The sequence below is a fragment of the Balaenoptera ricei genome, chromosome 2 (assembly GCF_028023285.1).
Source record: "Balaenoptera ricei isolate mBalRic1 chromosome 2, mBalRic1.hap2, whole genome shotgun sequence".
NCBI classification, from domain to species: domain Eukaryota; kingdom Metazoa; phylum Chordata; class Mammalia; order Artiodactyla; family Balaenopteridae; genus Balaenoptera; species Balaenoptera ricei.
Genome location: NC_082640.1, coordinates 36,237,640 through 36,255,789, shown reverse-complemented (window position 1 = coordinate 36,255,789; position 18,150 = coordinate 36,237,640). Strand labels below are relative to the sequence as shown.

At 41.1% G+C, this 18,150-nt stretch overlaps 1 protein-coding gene across 13 annotated transcripts in view; it reads left to right on the top strand.

Annotated features, from left to right (window-relative positions):
• Window positions 1-18,150, top strand: part of TM6SF1 (transmembrane 6 superfamily member 1) — a 53,970-nt gene that overhangs the window by 9,207 nt on the left and 26,613 nt on the right. For 5 of the 13 annotated variants that reach the window (XR_009500723.1, XR_009500724.1, XM_059912349.1 and 2 more), the window contains exons 4-9: window positions 2,155-2,258; window positions 4,036-4,118; window positions 4,747-4,868; window positions 6,646-6,750; window positions 8,561-8,653; window positions 8,858-8,977. Coding sequence is in view for 11 of the 13 variants with exons in the window: in XM_059912349.1 (XP_059768332.1) it covers window positions 2,155-2,258; window positions 4,036-4,118; window positions 4,747-4,868; window positions 6,646-6,750; window positions 8,561-8,653; window positions 8,858-8,977 (627 nt within the window). In the remaining 2 variants the exon portion in view is untranslated. The other 8 variants (XM_059912347.1, XM_059912346.1, XM_059912353.1 and 5 more) reach the window with 8 other exon arrangements.

Here is an 18,150-nt window from a genome sequence, read left to right as displayed (position 1 = left end):
AAAAAGAAAAAGAAAAAAAATGAGGCTTAGAGAGGAGAAACAGCATATGTCTCCCCACTGCCAGCCTGGGGCACACGTGTGCAGGGATGATGCTGAGTTCAGCTGGGGACGTGTGGAGTCTCAGGTGGGTAAGGAACATCCTGGCAGGTGTCCCAGCTGGCAGGGCTTCGCAGCTGTTGAGCTCGGGGAAGAGATACAAGGACCATCAGGGTATAGTTGGTACCTGAAGGTCTGAGAGGAAAGGAGAGGGTAGAGAGGAGAGGGCCGAGGGTGGAACTTGGGAGACCGTGGCCAGAAGATCAGGAGCCTCCGAAGTGGACTGTGAGGGGACAGGCGAAGAGGCAGAAGGAAAGCCTGGAGAGCACAGGGCCAGAGTCCAGAGCGGGGAGGTTTCAGGAAGGAGGCGGCTGCCAAGAGGGCCTGGAGGTTGAGCTGGTGAGGGTGGTGAGACAGGGTATGAGATGAGGGGCTGGGGTGTAACTGTGGGAGGGTCTGCAGGGCCAGGCTCAGGGACCCGGCTGCCAGATAAGAGGAGGTGGGGCTTGGTCTTACAGCCACCAGCAGCTTTGGCAGGTTTTTGAGCAGAAGAGTGACATGTCAAGAGCCAGGGCAGCAGTGTGGTGAATTGGAAGGAGAGGAGAGAGGTAGGAAGACCATGTGGGAAAGGTCCAGTGAGGGGCACTGAGGGCTTGAACTAGGCCATGACGAGAGGGAGGGTTGCCTGGGGTGACATTATAGAGGTAAAATTGATAGGACTTGCCAACAGACTGCATAAGAGAACAAGGAATGAACAACGACCCTGTGGTTTTGACCTGGGTAAGTTGAATGGTGTCGCCATGAAAATAGAGAGGCCAGGTGGGGCTTGGTTGAAGGGGGAAGCCAATGAGTTAAAGGAGGTAAGGTGAGTTTGAAGGGCCCATGGACCAGACAGTTGAAGATGCCCATCAAGCCACCAGGAGAGGTCAGCACTGGCCCTGAGAGCCAGGTGTGTAGGCATCAATGATTAAAACCATGAACTTAGATAGTATTATCCAATCAAAGCATGTCAGAGAGAAAAGATGTGGGCCAGGCACGGGTACTGAAGTATGACTCACGTTGTTTCCTCCACCTCTGTGATTTTCACTTGATTTGATTTTTGAGGCAAGATGACAGAGAGCAGTCTTTGCCCCAGGGGAGTGCAAAGCTTCAGAGAATCCCCTGCTTGGTTGGTTGACTGATGGGCTGGTTGATCTGCACTGTTCCTTGTTGTAGAAAGGACTTAAGGCATCTTAGGAAAACATCTGAAACAAGGCAGGAGAGCACAAATGGAGAAAGAAGAAAGGAAAGTGAGGTGGAGCCAGAATGACACTAAAAACCCAGGCAAGTTTGACAGTGACTTTACAGTAGCCACCTGGAAACATAAGCACCTGGGAAAGGGAAATGTCGTTCATCATATAATCTGTGCTTATAAAATTAAAAATTTCTCAGAAGTATAGCTCTTCTTGGTAGTATAGTTTCTGCTAGGAATTAGCTGTGTGACCTTAGGCAGGTCAAGTAACCTCTTCGAACCTCTGTTTCCTCATCTGTAAAATGGAGTCAATCGTGTCTATCCCATAGTGGTGTTGGGAAGGTTGAATGAGGGGTTGGGTGTGAAGCTCTGAGTGTAGTGCCTGCCGGTCTGTGCCTGCATGGGGACAGAGGCGGGGGAAAGGCGTACCTTCCTCACACTCATCCCACCAAGCCTCTGGGTCAGTATGAATTTTGACGGTCAGCCAGTGGCTCTGGTCAGCAGGGTCTTCCCTGGCCACCCCCTCTGCCCAGAGCCAAACACCTTTAGTCACAGATTAGACTTGGCCTCAGTGAGTTCGTCATGTGGCCAGGACTGCCTGTAACACCATCAGTTTTGCATCACCGTGCACACCTGTGTTGACCTAGCATAGGCCAGGCATTCTCTAATTCCACCCTCTGTGGCAGACCCTAGTTCTGGCGGCTCCAGGGTAAATGTATATTTTCATGTTTCTACCAGTTGTGTAATTGTATGGGATTAAGAATAGTTTCATTTTAGCAGACGAAGATGTTCTGCTGCTTTATTTTACTTTCAGTACAGGTCTGGTGTTCTGTGTTGAAGTGTCTGAGTCATCTTTAAAGTGGACTTCTGTTTAATGCTTTCCTTAGGGTGAACCGTATCTGAACACGGCCTATGGGCACATGATCTGCTACTGGGATGGCTCTGCTCATTATCTGATGTATCTGGTGATGGTGGCAGCCATAGCCTGGGAGTAAGTCAGTTCGCCTGGTGGGTGTGCCTTTGTTACCTTAGCAATTGATAGGCGGGTAGGTAAGGAAAATGGATGTATAGAGGCACATACACAGGCAGGTACACATGGACACGAATCTAGGGTCTATGGAGACAAGTTAGACATGGCTTTATTTTTCCTTGTGTCACTGCCTTTCGAACATATGCCTTTGGATTTCTCCTCTGCCATGATGGACAGCTCGGGCAGACCCCTTAACTTTCTGATTATGTTCTCTTGTAAGAGTAGTCTCATTTTCAGAAATTAAAGCCCAGCACATACTAATTCAAAACTTCAAACAACTCCTTTCAGTTCAGAGCTCTCTTTCGCTCCAGTTCAGGCTTACCCCTGAAGCTTAGCAGCCTGCTTTGAGGCTGGGGTGCGTGGTCTGTCCCTTTATTCCTTCTCAGCTTGCTCTGCGGCTGGCTCCTCTGGGAGCATGTGTGTATGTACACGGGGTTAAAGGAAGAGGGGCAGAGTCTTACACGACAATTGCTGTTTTCTGGGAATTGGTAGCCTCTGTTATGATACGCTGGCTCTGTCTTGTGGGGCACATGTGTGGGTTCTTGGAGACCCCTACCACAGGAAGGAACCTCTGCATTACACTGATCCCTGAAATGAGCAATGCTCTCTCAGATTGAATTTGTGTGACTCTCCTGCTCATGGTGGTACACCCACAGCTTCTTTCTGCTGTGGCCTCTGTAACCCAGAAGGCACGCCCTTTGGGGTGGGGATCCTTTAAAGATGGCTCAAGCCCAGCTACCTTCCCAGGCCTCCCCTTGGCTCCAGGTTAGAGAAAGTCGTGCATTTTGCCCCACACCAGGTTGAAATTCAGCTTGACCAACTGTCCTGTGCCACTCCCATGCCCTCAGTCATCCACTCAAGGACAGTTCCAACTAATTTCTGGACTTTTCTAGGCCCCCCGCCCATCTCTTCATGAATGTTCCCAAGCTCCAGGGAACACATCAGGTATTTCTGAGAATGCTCAGGCTCTGCTTGCTGCCAGGAGTGGGCCAGTGTTTCTATGGTTCGGTTAGCATCCAGCTGGGGAGGAACATTCTGGTCTGTCCCCCTGCTGACAATCCCAGTCATTGTGAACGGGCCTCTTGGGATCTGATGCATTTGGCTTGGGGGGTGGGGCAGGGCAGGAAGCACACAGTATTCTCCACTTCTCTTTCCCATCAGAGAATCTCTTTTTGAATTTCTCATGGCCCTTTATGGAGGTGACTGTCAGTTATCAGTTGCAAACAGTTTTTGTCAACATCGCCTATTAAGATTAGGGGTATGTGTCTAGCAGCTCCTTCAGAACATGGGGTAGGTATCACTTATTACACTTATCTCTGGGGCTTTGGCTAAAATCCTGTGACACCAGGGAAAGTCCACTTAACATCCTACTACTCATAATGATTTAAAATATGGATCCAATTTTCTTTGAACCTTCTTTTTACTTTCATGCTGTGAGTTTCATAAATAATAGTGAAATGCAGGACTCCTTTGATAGTGATGACCATGGTATGGTTTAATAGATCAGTGTAGCAAGCATAATTTCCTATTCAAAAGGACACAAAGAGGGTTCTATAGCATATCACATATGGAAATGCAGTTTGATCACCAGGGTTCCTTGTATTTGATTTATTACTCTTGATTCAGTACATTTTGATTCATGTACTTTACTAGTTAGAACAAAGATAATATTGTGGAGCATCTTACGCTAATAGTATTCTAAGACAAATGTGTTAAGTCAGGATTTTTTTCATTACAGGGAAAGTTATAGAACCATTGGCCTATATTGGGTCGGATCTATTATTATGAGCATTGTTGTTTTTGTGCCAGGAAACATTGTAGGTAAGAAACTTTATCTTAAAGTTCACTTTCCTTTTCTGAAACAATAGGAATTGTTTTTAAATAGGGAAGCTATTTTGGTTGTAATAGAACCAAGAAATTCCAAGTATACCAAAAAAGCTGTTTTGCAGAATTACTCCTTTTCCCTTCCATCTCACCTTTTAAGAAATGCTTTTGAGCAATTTTCCAAAGTGTGCACTGAACAATTAGACTATCTAATATCAGTGTTTCCTGACTTTTAGAAGGATCTAGTGGAATAAGTATTGTGTTTGTGGCTACATTCAGTGTGAAAATATTTCCTACAACTCTTTGTATTATATATAACTCTTGACACACTATGGGAACTTGATAAATGTACTTGAAAATTAAGATTCTTGAAAGCTAATGTAGAAGAGTTATTTATGCATGCAAGAAATCAGGATATTATGTTGTCTATTTTTAAAGTACTGTAGATAGGGCATGCCTGTTAATAATAAACACCTAATAATTTTAAATTGACCTGTTTTTGGTTTTATTAAAAATACTGTCTGGCCCATATCAAAATTTTAGATGAGTTGAGATGGGGAGGTGTTCTCCATGTTGTGTTTGGATATACTTTTGACTTTCTCTTTTTTTTCTCTCTTTTAAATAGGGAAGTACGGAACACGCATTTGCCCTGCTTTTTTCTTAAGCATACCATATACTTGTCTTCCTGTCTGGGCTGGTTTCAGAATCTATAATCAGCCATCAGAAAATTATAATTATCCCTCAAAGGTGATTTTATTAAGTTAAATGTAACCTGTTCTCAGACTCACAGGGCTCACTCACCACTGGCTACTGGATTGAACCATGCCTCCAGGGATGGAACCTTTGGGGCATTCAATCAGTGTGACTGTGCTGATTCTGCAGCATTGGTTCACACCTCAGTTATGGTGGCCAGAATGGTCTGTTTCTGCGTGAATAGATCTGCTTTGATTGGCCAGGCCATGCTTTTTGGAACTTCCTGTGCCAGAGGTTACACTGGCTCTTCCCATCAGATTCCGCATTAGTGTGCGGAGCGTGAGGTTTGTCTGGGGCTGTTAACAGCCTGGAGTCTGAGCACCTGGGCACCTCTTTCAGAGATATCTATGCACTACTGCCCCAAAGGGAGGCTGGAGAGATACTGCTGTTCCAGGTAGCACACACAGCCATAGGGTCTGATTACCAAGAGATCCAGGCACATGGAGACTGGCTACAGGACGTCTTCTGAGACACCTCCCTTCCATTCACAGCCGAGGTGGTCAAGGTGAAACAATACTGGCCGGGCAGGTACTCTGTTAAGGTCTTCATTTCTAAGCTAGTGACATTTTTCTAAGTTTCTCTTCCTTTCATAGGTATTAGATCCTTAAGCAAGATCCTTTAAGCAAAATTGATATATGAAAATATGAGTTACTAGAGATAATCAGAACACGATTCTTCATTTTACAAAAAGACTTACAATAGAATTCATTAAAATACATTTTAATTTACAAACACTTCATTTGTAAACATTTAGACACATGCTCTGTAAACTCAGCTTGGCACACTGACAACTGGTACTCCCTTACACCCTTCTGAGGAATGAGGTGGTTGTTAAAAAATAAGCAAACAGTAACCATAGCCTTGGTCCTCGCTCGGCTCCACGTCAGTGTATCAATACCGTTCCGTTCATGTTGTAAGACACATAGACTGTTCATTTAAAAAAACTGTTAAAACACAGTGATGGCCGGGGAGAAATAGGCATTGTCATACAGTGCTGGTAGGAACATAAACTCAGAATCGCTCTGCAAAACCACCTGGCAGTGTTATCAACCTTAACAAATTTAACTTTTTAATCTATTAATTCTACTTCTAGGGCACTATCCCAAGAAAATCATCAGAGATGCTGTCAAAGATTTATGTACAAAGTTGCTCATCATCACATTAAGTGTAACACTGAAAATGCCTAAATGTCCAATAATCAGAGATATGGCACTTCCATGTGATGTTAAGTTTTAGAAGAATTTTTAATAATGTGGTAAAGTACTGATAGGTAGATAGTGAGAGGCAAGAGAACAAATGCAAAATTGTTTATACATTAAGTCCTAATTTTGTGAAAAAATAAATGTAGATTATATATTATACATACCTATGTAGTACAATGTGTGTGTGTGTATATATATATATATATATATATATATAACTATATATATGTGACTGGAAAATATAACAACTGTTAATAGTAGTATGATGGGTTAATGGTTTATTTTTTAAAAATGAGTGTATTTTACATTTATAATCATAAAAATGCTTTTTCAAAAAAAATATGGCCTCATAGAGCCAGAAGGGCCCTTTGAGATCACCTGGCCCAGTCTCATTTCACAGATGAGGAACTGAGACTTGAGGAGAGAAATTATTTTCCTGTTACATGGTTAGTGGTTTTGAATCTTCAACATTCTCTTATCACCCATCATCATGGTATCTATGTTTCAGTAGATCTCAGATTATTCTTCGGCACCTTGGGCCTGCTCATTAGTTACCAACTCTACTTTAGGTCATTCAAGAAATCCAAGCGAAAGACCTGCTGAGAAGACCATTTGATTTAATGTTGGTTGTGTGTCTCCTTCTGGCAACTGGATTTTGCCTGTTTAGAGGCTTGGTAAGCATAAGAGATCATAATAACATAAAGTATATTTTAAATCAGATTTCCTAGTGCACTAACAAAACATACCTCCCATTAGAGCCTGGAGGCCTGGACCTGCTTCCTGACACTCTCCTACCCTCACCCCAGACCTCTCCTCCCAAAGGGGTAGTCCCTTCTGGGCTGCTCCATACCACCTCCTTCAGGTCCTTAGATCAAGCTCTGTACCCGAAAAATTAGCCATTAGTCTCATTCTTTTGGTTCCTTTGATGTTTCTGATTTAAGTATCTTTGGTAAGGGTGGTAACTTAAGACTAGTCAAACTGTGGCACAGAGCATCCATGTGTTCTCAGGAGTAGGGAGATGGGATTGAGGAAGGGGTACCAGAGTAAAGTGTTAGACTCCTGGCCATTTACTGGCTGTGTGGCCTTGGAAAAATCACTTAACCTCTTTGATCCTCAGTTTCTTCCTCTGTAAAATAACAGTACCTACCTTATAGTACTGTTTGAAAATTAAATGATAAGGCACATCGAACACTTGCAGAGGGCCTTATACCTAATAAGCGCTCAGTAAGTGATTGCTCTTACTATTTTTATTGATCAAGGATCCTTCACAATATCCCAGTTTCATGGTTTATTCTCAGTAGCAATAAATTTGAGCAGCCAGAATTATACGGGTAATTATATTCAGCTTTAATGACAATTACTGTTCTAAGGCTGCTGGCATTACACAGCAGTTGGGGGGCAGAGTGGCAAGTGTAAACTGATGCAGCTGATTCATTGTTTTGGGGCGGCTAGCTGGGTCAGGGTGAGTAGTCTTAAGAGCTGTCTCCCTCTGTGGATCATCAGAAACTTCCTGGAGCAGAGTTGGCTAATAGGAGTGGCATGGAAGGGAAGTAAAGGAGAAAGCAGGGCCATAGGCTTTGCTCAGACCACAGAGCACTGAAACCATTCTTTGTTTAGTTTGCTGTAATTCCTAAAGTCAAAAGAACAAAAACAGCAACAATAAAAATGAGCCCCAACTGTTTTCTTGCATAGCCATCTCCACTCGCCTGTGCACATGAGAAAAACGTGTGCATGGGTGAGTGTGTACCCTTGGTAGGTGGGGCTTTTAGGTTGGGGCCCATTTTTACCAACTCTGCCACTGATGTGTTCATGTTATTTAGGTGGGACAACATTTATGGCTAAGGACACAAGGAATGGTACCTGAGGGAGGTGACTCAGAGGGGACCCAGTAATGTGCCAGAGACACTTTGTCTGTTCTGTGGCCTAAAGTCTACTCTGCCGTGACTAAATCTGCTCTGCCCTCTTTCAAAGTGGATATAGGAGGTGGCTTCAGAGAGGACCTCACTTTCAAATCATTATCCTTTACTGCCCCCAAAGGCCATTTACTCTGTGAGGCACTGGAGATAGGAGGATGCTATTTTTGAATCTTGCAAAGCACAGTTAAGATGAATTTGGTATAGAAATGTACTTTTCTTCCTGCAGGGAATAGTTGGTGAGTTATTCCCAGGAAAAGTGAAACTGATAATCTAAAGCAAGCTGTGCATTGGTTATCCAAACCTAGACATTTAAACTGAATACTCGAAAGATCCCCAGGAACAGAGCATTAGTTTCCATCTCCTTCTCCACTATTAACCTCCACTTAATCTCTTCAGAGTAAATCTGTAGAATATTTATTTTCTTTCCTTTTTTTACTGATGAGCTTCTAAAATAGCTTTTGTTAAATAGAAAGCAGCTTGTGACTAAACCTGGCACGTTTAGCCTTATCAGCAAACATAAGAACCAGATGTGACTGTATCTTTATAATGCATTCATTTTTGTTCGTAGATTGCTTTGGATTGCCCAGCTGAGCTCTGCCGATTATATACGCAATTTCAAGAGCCCTACCTAAAGGATCCTGCTGCTTATGCTAAAATCCAGGTCAAGCAGTTATGAAGCCTAAGATTTTTCTAAAATTAATTTTCTCTCTCTTTTTTTTAAGAATGGGAAAATGTGATACCATGTGGGAAATAGGAGTTAACGTTTTCTAAGGCGAAAATGTTAATTGATGAAAATGTTGTACTTTTCGTTAAGGCCAGATTAACTATTAATTTACTGATGACGTTATTTCTCTGTTCAATGCAGATGCTGGCATATCTGTTCTATTCTGTCCCTTACTTTGTGATGGCGCTTTATGGCTTAGTGGTTCCTGGATGCTCCTGGATGCCTGACATAACCCTGATACATGCTGGAGGTCTAGCTCAGGTACTAAGAATATGCTGTTAAGAAAGTTTATTGGGGATTTGGCTGTCATTGTTGAGTGTCTAAAAAATATCTCTGCTCTGTGTTTTAGGGTAGGAAACAGTTATTAGATATGTTGTGCCCTTTGCTTTACAGTTCTTTGGAAGACATTTCTGCATTACTTAAATCTCATAATCTGGTAGGTGCGCCATTCAGTTATACAGATGAGGAAACTGAGGCCCAGCAAGATTAAATGATTTGTTCAAGGTCACATACCCAGCAAGCGGCACTGCTGTTTCCCAGTCTCTGAGCACCACAGCTACTAAAAGAGAATTGAGACCTGTTATCATTAAGATGTCTATCTGAATTTAAGATTTCAGAAGTTGACTATATTATGCTACACAGGACCAGGGAAACTGGTTTTAAAAAAGTTCTGCTCCTGGGAAGCTGGGCCTGTCATTCCATTCCTCCCCTCTGGTACTTAGTCAAGCCTCTGGCCTACAGTAGATGTTCAGTGAATGCTTACTTCATTGAACTGGGAATGAAATTATCTATAGAATTATCATTCAAACCATATTTTTATAACAACCTATCAAAACAAATTGATCTTATGAACAAGGAAAATTATTTTGTTCTTTTATTACTGTAAATTAGAAAACCCAAGTGAACTCATCTTTTAAAATCATTATCTTTGTCTCGCTCTTTTCAAGCAGGCATAAAAATGAGGTTCATCCAGGAAGTCTAGGCGTGTACAGTTAATTAAATTCATGGTATAATAATTATGATGGCAAAAAGACACACTAGAATTTACAGGGTTTAAAACCAGTAACAGCACTTATGGGTTAATACATTGGGCTCAATCTTTCCAGTCTGAGGTACTTCTTCTTAACTATAGAATTAGAATATAAATATCAAAAAAGTTGATGCAGTATTCAGAAGTAATGTTTCCTGTCCTTTCCTTGAAGGACATAAGGAAAGAGAACTAGTATTTACCCTCTTTGCAGACCTCTGAATACCTTATTTCTCAGGCCTTGGTGTGGGTCTTTATTTCCGTATCTTTCAATACCAACTATAAGGTGATGACTTTTAATTTCCCATCCTTAGCTCAAACTGTTCCAAGACTCTTATATTTAATTCCGAACTCCTTCTTTTCACTTGGGTGTCTTACTGACATCTCAGATTTAAGGTCTAAAATAGGACTCCTGATCCTCCCCACAACTTCTCTTTCATTTCCCCATCTCTGAAAATAGCCCTTCCTGGCATCCAGCAGCTCAAGTCAAAAATGTGGAGTAGTTCTTTACACTTCCCATTCCCTTACCGTCTACGTGTAGCCCATCACTAGGTCTGGTTAGTTCTCTCGCCAGAGTAATTTGCAAATCCGCCACTTTTTTTACAGCTCCACTGCCACTATGATAGGCTGAGCTCTCATTACCTTACTTCATGCAAGGCAAGCCATGCTAAGTGTTTTACTTACCTATTTGTGTAAAGACAGGCTGTGTGCTCTGCTGGAGTAGCAAATACCCAGTGGTTAAAAATAAAGTTTTATTTATTGCTTGTGCAAAGATCATGTGGGATATTTTCAAGAGTCAGGCCTGGCACCGACCCAACCGCAGAGGAGGCTGATACATGTGGTCTTCCTGTGTGCCTCAGAAGAAACTGTGTGATGAACACACAGCATCATCTCTGCAAGTTTTTCAAAAGCCTCACTTAAAGATAAGCAGGCCAAGACCCAGGGTAGTTGTTACTTGCCTAAGGTCACAAAGTTACTAGAAGAGGGATATAAAATCCCATCTGACTCCAAAGCCCAAATTCTTCTCCGTTGTGTTATCCCTCTCCTCATGCAAACAATTAACTATGCTCCAGAATCCTACAGCAGAGTAAGACTTTGTACGTGGCGTGTAGGAGTTAAAGAGGACCTTCTGGGAGTGGGAGGCAATGACACCTGAGCTGTGGGCTTTACTGGCCGAATAGACTTGAGAAGACTGCGGGAGCGTTTAGATGTTGGAGTGTGCCCCGGTTAGAGGGTACAGAGGGCCTCCTACTCGCCCCACTCTTACCAGCCCCTTGATTAGATTGTTCAGGGTTCAACATCTACTCATTACCCGTGTGCTTTTGCCTGCACAATCCAGCTTCCTCTGCATGCCATGTACCTTGGTCTGCCCTGCACCACGCCCTAATGCAGGAACACTGAGTGTCATCAGCTAGGAGGCTGGCAAGAGTAAGGCCAAGTGTTGGACCTGGTCAAGTCTCAGGAGACAACTTGAGAACTAGGCAGGAAGACCTAGGCCAGGGCCTAGCCATGTGCACAGCGTCAGCAGAGTCAGGAGGCTTAGGATGGTCAGAGCTTGGGGGCAAATGGGTACTTAAATCTGTAACAGTAAGATGAACCCTACACTGTACCTGCTAGTGAGGCTAAGCTTGCAGACAGGCACCTGTGACTCCAGCCAGGAGGTTCTGGGAAAGGCAGTGTGGACAGCAGAGCGGCTGGCGGCAGCAGTGGCAGTCTCAGCCATACGCCAGGCCTTGAAGAAATCTCTGGTCTTATCCATCACTGCCCAATTTGCAAAGGTAGCCTGAGGCTGTCGACTAGATTCTGTCAATGTCAGAAGGATGTTTCTCCCAACCCAACAGAAGAATGGTGTAATCTGAGAATTATGTGTCTGACATTCCCATAACTCTTAGCTGGGCTTTAATATCTACCTATTCAGAGTGTTTAGCCTAAGGAAAAGTTACAAATCATACTGCGACAAAACAGTGCATATGATGAGAATGCTGAATCCCAGTCGTGTGACTTGTCTTCTGCTTAGCGAATACTTGCTCACGAAATGAATTCTCATCTTGAGAGGATATCGGACACATTCATCATAGAAGCTCTCCATTACCGTGATTAGCACCCCGAGCTTGCTAAAACTGCCATTCCTAATTTAGAAGCTTTATGTATTCATGATCCCACTAACTTTATCAAAATCTGCTTTTATTGTAAGATCTAGTGAACTCCCAAGAACCTGTGACTTAATAATACGAAAAAAATCCTTGAAGAACTTCTAGATCAGTACAAGTCAATGGAAAACATGGTTAGTAGTTATTAGGTCCCTCATTTCAGACCATTTAGGAATTTGCCAAACCTGCTGCCTTCAGAAATCAAAAGATAAATCAAAAGGTAAACTGAAATGCAATAAAACCAGGACACATTTTACACCAAAGAGTTCCACTGGGGACTTTAACCCAAGTATCTTTTCATATAAAATCAAAGTTTCAAGTCTAATTTGAAAAGTATTACAGGCTGTTTAGATCTACTTATTAGCATTTTTTTAATCAACTGAAGAATTTTTCTCTGCTAAAATATCACTGAAAATTAAAAGAAAAGATATAGTTAATATGGTTAAGACCATGAGCTCTGGAGGCAGACTGGTTCGAATCTCATTCACTGATCACTTCAGTGACCTTGGTCACTCACCTCTTTGATACTGTTTCCTCTTCTATAAAGTAAGAATAATAATAGTACCTTTCTCATAGAGCTGCTGTTAAGGATTTGATGAGGTAATATGTGTAAAGGGTGTAGAGCAGTGCCTGGCACATTATAAGCTGTGGGCCTCTTTGTTGCTTTTGTTAATGTTGTTGTTGTTAGAAGCTTCCCAGTAAGAGTTCGGAGGAGAAATGCCTTATGTTGCTCAGAAGATACATTAATCTGTAGCTGTGTGTATTGCGTGTAATTACCTAAAAATCAGAGAAACTGGAAGAAAGCTCTGGGACAGGTTCACAGTGGGTTTGGCAGGGAGCCTGCCATGCCATCCAATTAACAGCTCGCAGCCATGGAAGCAGGAGCAGTTCCACTTCAGTCAGGCAATGCCAGGGCCCCTTCCCACCTGCTGCCTCAGACTCTCCCACCCCCTGGCTATGCAGGTGCCATGTACTTTCTCACAAAAGGGTCTGCAGGCTCATCTGTGGATAATCTGGTTGTCAAGAGTTGACTCTACTGGGGGACAAGTTTTATTAAGTTTTTTCCTTTATGGAAGCCTTTAAGAAAACCTGAAAGTAAAGGTTTAGGAAGAACATGGATAATTGGGATACTAATGCAAATCTCATTTTAATCATTTGCTTCTGATGTGATTCATCACTAAACATCTTCTTTAGTATTAAAACTAGAGCTTGGGTTTAATGTCTTTTTATGTGCTTGTTATCCTTTGGTGGAGACAGACAGTCTTGAAATTGTCAAAAGATCAGCAAGGGAATCTAACAACAAAGGGCCCAGGTTTTCAAGCAAGTAGAGTGCCAGATCATGAACAAGTATGTCACTTGGGTTTTGTATCTGTCTATGGAAGAGCTTCATGTGCTCGGCACTGTCCTAAGCACTTGACAAAGATCAACTCATTGAACCTGTATAACAATCCTATGAGGTGGACTCCATTATTATTCTGCTTTTCAGGTGAGGAGCCAGAGGTAGTTACATACCTAACACAAGGTCATATTGCTGGTTTTCGGTGAAGCTGGGATTTGACGCTGTCAATCTGGTTCCAGATTCAGTGTTCTTAACCACAAGACTATGGCGCTCAGAAAACCCTAAGAAACGGTAACACGGTTCTAGATTAGCTATTTATACCATATCAGCCAAACAGCCTGGCTACTGTCCCAATGTTCACATTAGTTTTTGCCTATAATATTTATGTGGACACACAAAACTCTTTCAATTCTCCTTTCTGGAACCAAGATTGTGATTTTTAGTCAAATTCTTTCCAGGTTGTCTCTATAGGAAAACAGAGCTATTAAAATTTAACCTTTTTCTTTGCCTTTATTGCCTTGTTTTCCATCCCAACCATCCATTCTTTAAAAAAAAAAATATCAAAGTAAATCTCTTAACTAAATTTAAGGTGAAAAATGATTTAGAATGAAGTAGAAGAAAAATTATTAGGGGCTCAACCTCACATCACTGAATTTTGGAGAAATTTCTGGGATCCATAACTTGAACCTGTCATCTTGGCCATGTGTCAGTTCAGCAGCACTGAGGTCACCAAGCCACCAGATCCTACTAGCACAGTGCTCAGGCTGAGCTCTTCGGCCCTGTCATAAGGAGGTCTCATGTGCTGGTGGGAAAATCACCCAGGAGACACGGTGCAGCCCCTTAGCAGCTATGTGCTTGGGAAGGGAACCCTCCTCAAGTGAGAATGAGGGTTTTCTGAAACTTCAGCACCCTGGAAACTGGACGCCATATGCCTTGGGAGGAAGCTATGGTCGGGTTGCTCACTCAGCTAGAGGTGAGGCCACTATAAGTACACCCATTAGAACTATGAGCAGTACCGGAAACTGCAGAAAATTGGCCTCAGGCTTTTTCTCTCAATTACATACTTCTTTTGATTAGAAGTGCAATCATCTTTGCCCCTTGTTAAAACATTCTGAAGCAAAAGGCCTACTAAAATAGGTATAAAAATAGAGAAATGCTTTGTAGAAGCTTTTTGGCATTTTGACAGTCACAAGACCATTACTGTTGAACGTTTATTGAGCTCTAACAATGTGATAGGTGCCACACAAAACATCAGACACAGTACCTGCCCGGTGGGCTTACAATCTAATCTAAGGACACGATCATTTTTTAATGTTGCCATGAGTTTGCTGTTTGTGAAAATGAGGTATTAACTGCACCGGTTAGTGCAGCAAAAAAGCCTACGAAATCAGACTTTTTAGCAGGTTCCCTATGCAAGTAGGCATGATTGCTCATATTATTCTCTCAAACTATGGTTCGCATTTCCCCAAATTTGGTGATTTTTGAGATGTGTATAAGTGTCTACAAAGATAGACACCAAATGCACATTTCTTAAAACCATGGTTCAAATCTGGCCTCTAGTCCAGAAGAAAAAATTTAGTTACATATTCAGAAAAATACTGTTATTCAAAATAGGCCCTAGAAGAAAACAGTGATGGGGGCCAAGTTCCTGTTCAGTGTTCCTAGAATGTCCACAAGAGCAGCTCCTCAGGGCAGCCTCTCAAACGCCCTTTACTCTCAAGGTCTTTTTAGCCCAGAGATGAAATGCTTAACGTTTGCTGGGTTCTGTTTGGGCATATGCCCCGGGGGAGGTGTGTTTGAGGGCAGAGCCCTCTCAGTGCCTCACAGATCACAATGCAGACAATTCCTGCATTGGCATTGGCGTTGGTCCCTGGGTCCTTGGCAACACACCACGCTAATTTAATTTCTATCTCCAGAAAGCAGCAAAACTACCAGAGGCCCCCAGAATGTATCAGTAACTTGCAAAAATGTAACCTGTTAAAATCTGTCACTGATACAATCTGTATACATACTGCTTATGAAAACTTGTCCTTTGCTCATCATAGTAAAGTCAAGTGCTAAGTAACACTTTTATCTCTGTTAACCACTTAGCAGAATAAACTGATTTCATATGGAACGAAATGTAAGATAACTCATATGTATTTAAAGCAAATTATTTAGTTTTCATTCTTGTTACTTCTGTGCCTTCTTTAGATTATAGTATCTTCTGTCTCTTCACTTTGATCCTGATGAACTAAGTCACCACTTATCACATTTAGATTCCCAATCCTTTATTTGTGTATATCTTGAATTTCAGTAAGATATGAAATGCAGACTCCAGGATTGCATTCTGTAATGATACAAGGATCCTGAGGAAATACTTTCACAGAAGCCTTTTCTAATAGTTTCCCCTGTGCTTATGAAAAGTATTCAAAAAAGACCAACTGGCACATTCTGAATGCATGTTCTCAACAAGTAATCTAAGTACAAATGGGAAGCTCTTGCCTTTCTGTTTTGTAAACTCAGATTATGCTGACAAGCCATACTTCTAAATAATTTGATTTGAAAAGGTTGCCTGCATGTATATTTGCCATTTTTTAAAGAGCAACCAAATCCCTACCCCCACCTTATCTTACAAAACAACCCTTAGTATTTTTTAAGTTGCATAAAAAAACAAATACGTGAATAAATAAACAAACAAATGCATAATGAAGGGCTTTGAGCTCTTGCTCCAAGGAGTAGGTGAAAGAACTGATAAATGAAGCTGAGGCCCTCCCTCAGTGCTTCTCTTTAAATAGTTAGGCTAAAAATATTTTAAGCTGTCTAAACTCTGTACTTGCTTCATTTTTATTGGAACACATTTTGTGAGCCACAACTGAGTTCCTATATAGGATATCTCCAGAATGTAAATCAGGAAAAAGCAGATTTTATTCAGATTTTTTGTTAAATTGAGCCACTACTGTTTGGTATGGGGGCACTAGATGCGTTAAAAAACAGCTAGCCTGATAAAGACGTGCTAAAGAAGGTTTACTTTATTTGAACAGTTAAGTCAAGACTGGCCCTAAATTCAATGAAATATTGAAGACTATGGATTGTTTGAAAGTCCTAGTTTTGAGGGCACAGCAGCATGGTCTGAATGAATCATTCAGAACTCATCGTGCATCCAACTAAACACAAAATTCATGCTTACCCCCCCCCCCTTTTTTTAATGCAACAGGCTCAGTTTTCTCACATCGGTGCTTCTCTTCATGCTAGAACTGCTTATATCTACAGAGTCCCTGAAGAAGCTAAAATCCTTTTTTTAGCATTAAACATAGCATATGGAGTTCTTCCTCAGCTCTTGGCCTATCGCTGTATCTACAAACCAGAGTTCTTCATAAAAACAAAGGCAGATGAAAAAGTTGAATAAAAGCATTCATTATTTTATGTTTTTTCTCTCTAAATGACTGACTTTTGTTATTTTGGTACCAATATTTGGTCCCATTCCACTCTCTTCCCATACAGGAACATTTAAGAATACATAAATTCTTGCTCCGTACTGTATATGTGAGCTATCATAGGAATTATGTGGATAAATTTTCTTTTTTTGAAGGAAAATTGAAGTTATTCAGAAAGCTTGTTTAAAGAAATAATATATTTCAAGTTATTTGTGAATAAACTTGACCACCTATCTCAATATTCTGTTTGCACAGTTTAAATATAAGTGAAAAATTACAATTTAGCTCCTATAATAGTGAGCATGAAAAGGAAACTGTTCAAAAGTGAAAATGGTCTATGCATATTAAAAATTTCAAAGTAGCAAATACAGATGGAGAAATATTTTTGCATATAAGATCTATGTTTCATTATCAACCTCAGTATAAAAGACAAATTATCGTAATATTTAAAAATGTTGTTTGAAAAATGTTTTCCCAAGGAAAGTATATTATTTACTGCTGTTTCAAAAATTGCTTTTACTGAAATTTTTTTGTGAGTCTAAATAGCTAAGGAGGGATCTATAACTTTATCATTACCCTTATTTTATTGGTGACTGGAAATGTTTCTATTGTATTTCTGTGTATATTTTTAGTAAATTATTTTTGGTCTTTTATGAAGACAAATCTTATTAAATTTGAAACATTTTGTATATTTTTTTTCAGAAAAAGTTCTGTAGTCTTTACGCTTTTTGTTTTAAAAATCTGTCAGTTATATGTTCCAGTTCAAAATGTCATCTACATTCTCATGTTTTAGTGTGAGCAATGAAGAGGACTTTTCATGAATTAAATTTCATTACTTTTAAATTAAAATATTCAAAATTAAAAAGTATCTTTTAAGGAAAAAGAACTGGACTGGTATTCCTACTATCTTTTAATGAACTTTTCATATTTGGAAATGTGAGTGAGTATAATAGAGGAAAATCAATATTTGCTAATAAGTAAGAGAAACAAACCAAAAATCCAGCCGCCTCCTCAGAGCCCGGGAGTGGTAAGTGGACTGGCGCTTTCATGCCCTCAGCTGCCATCATCACCACCACCACCCCTACCATCATCATCATCAGTGGCCCTAAGCTTTTAGAGCCACTCATGTTTTGCCTTCATGTTATTTACTAGCTCTTCACCAAAATAAGAAAACCAAAAGAAAATGGGGTCCAAATCAATGCATGGATAATGTCAAGTGTGTGGAATTTAGGGTCCACTGAACTGGTAAGTATCTTAGACGTGCAAGCAATCATGTAGCCAGTTCCTCTCCCTCCCCACAGTGTTTAAAAAAACCCTAAAACCCATAGAGTGTTAAAAGAAAACCCTCACCTGCACTTGATTCTATTGTCAACTTGCTGTTAACAATTTTTGCTTTAATATATGAATTACATTAATACCTCACATTACATATATGAAGCCAAATTACACTAACTTAGTTGTTTACAACCTCAAACCTTACTCCCAGTACACATTCCAATAAA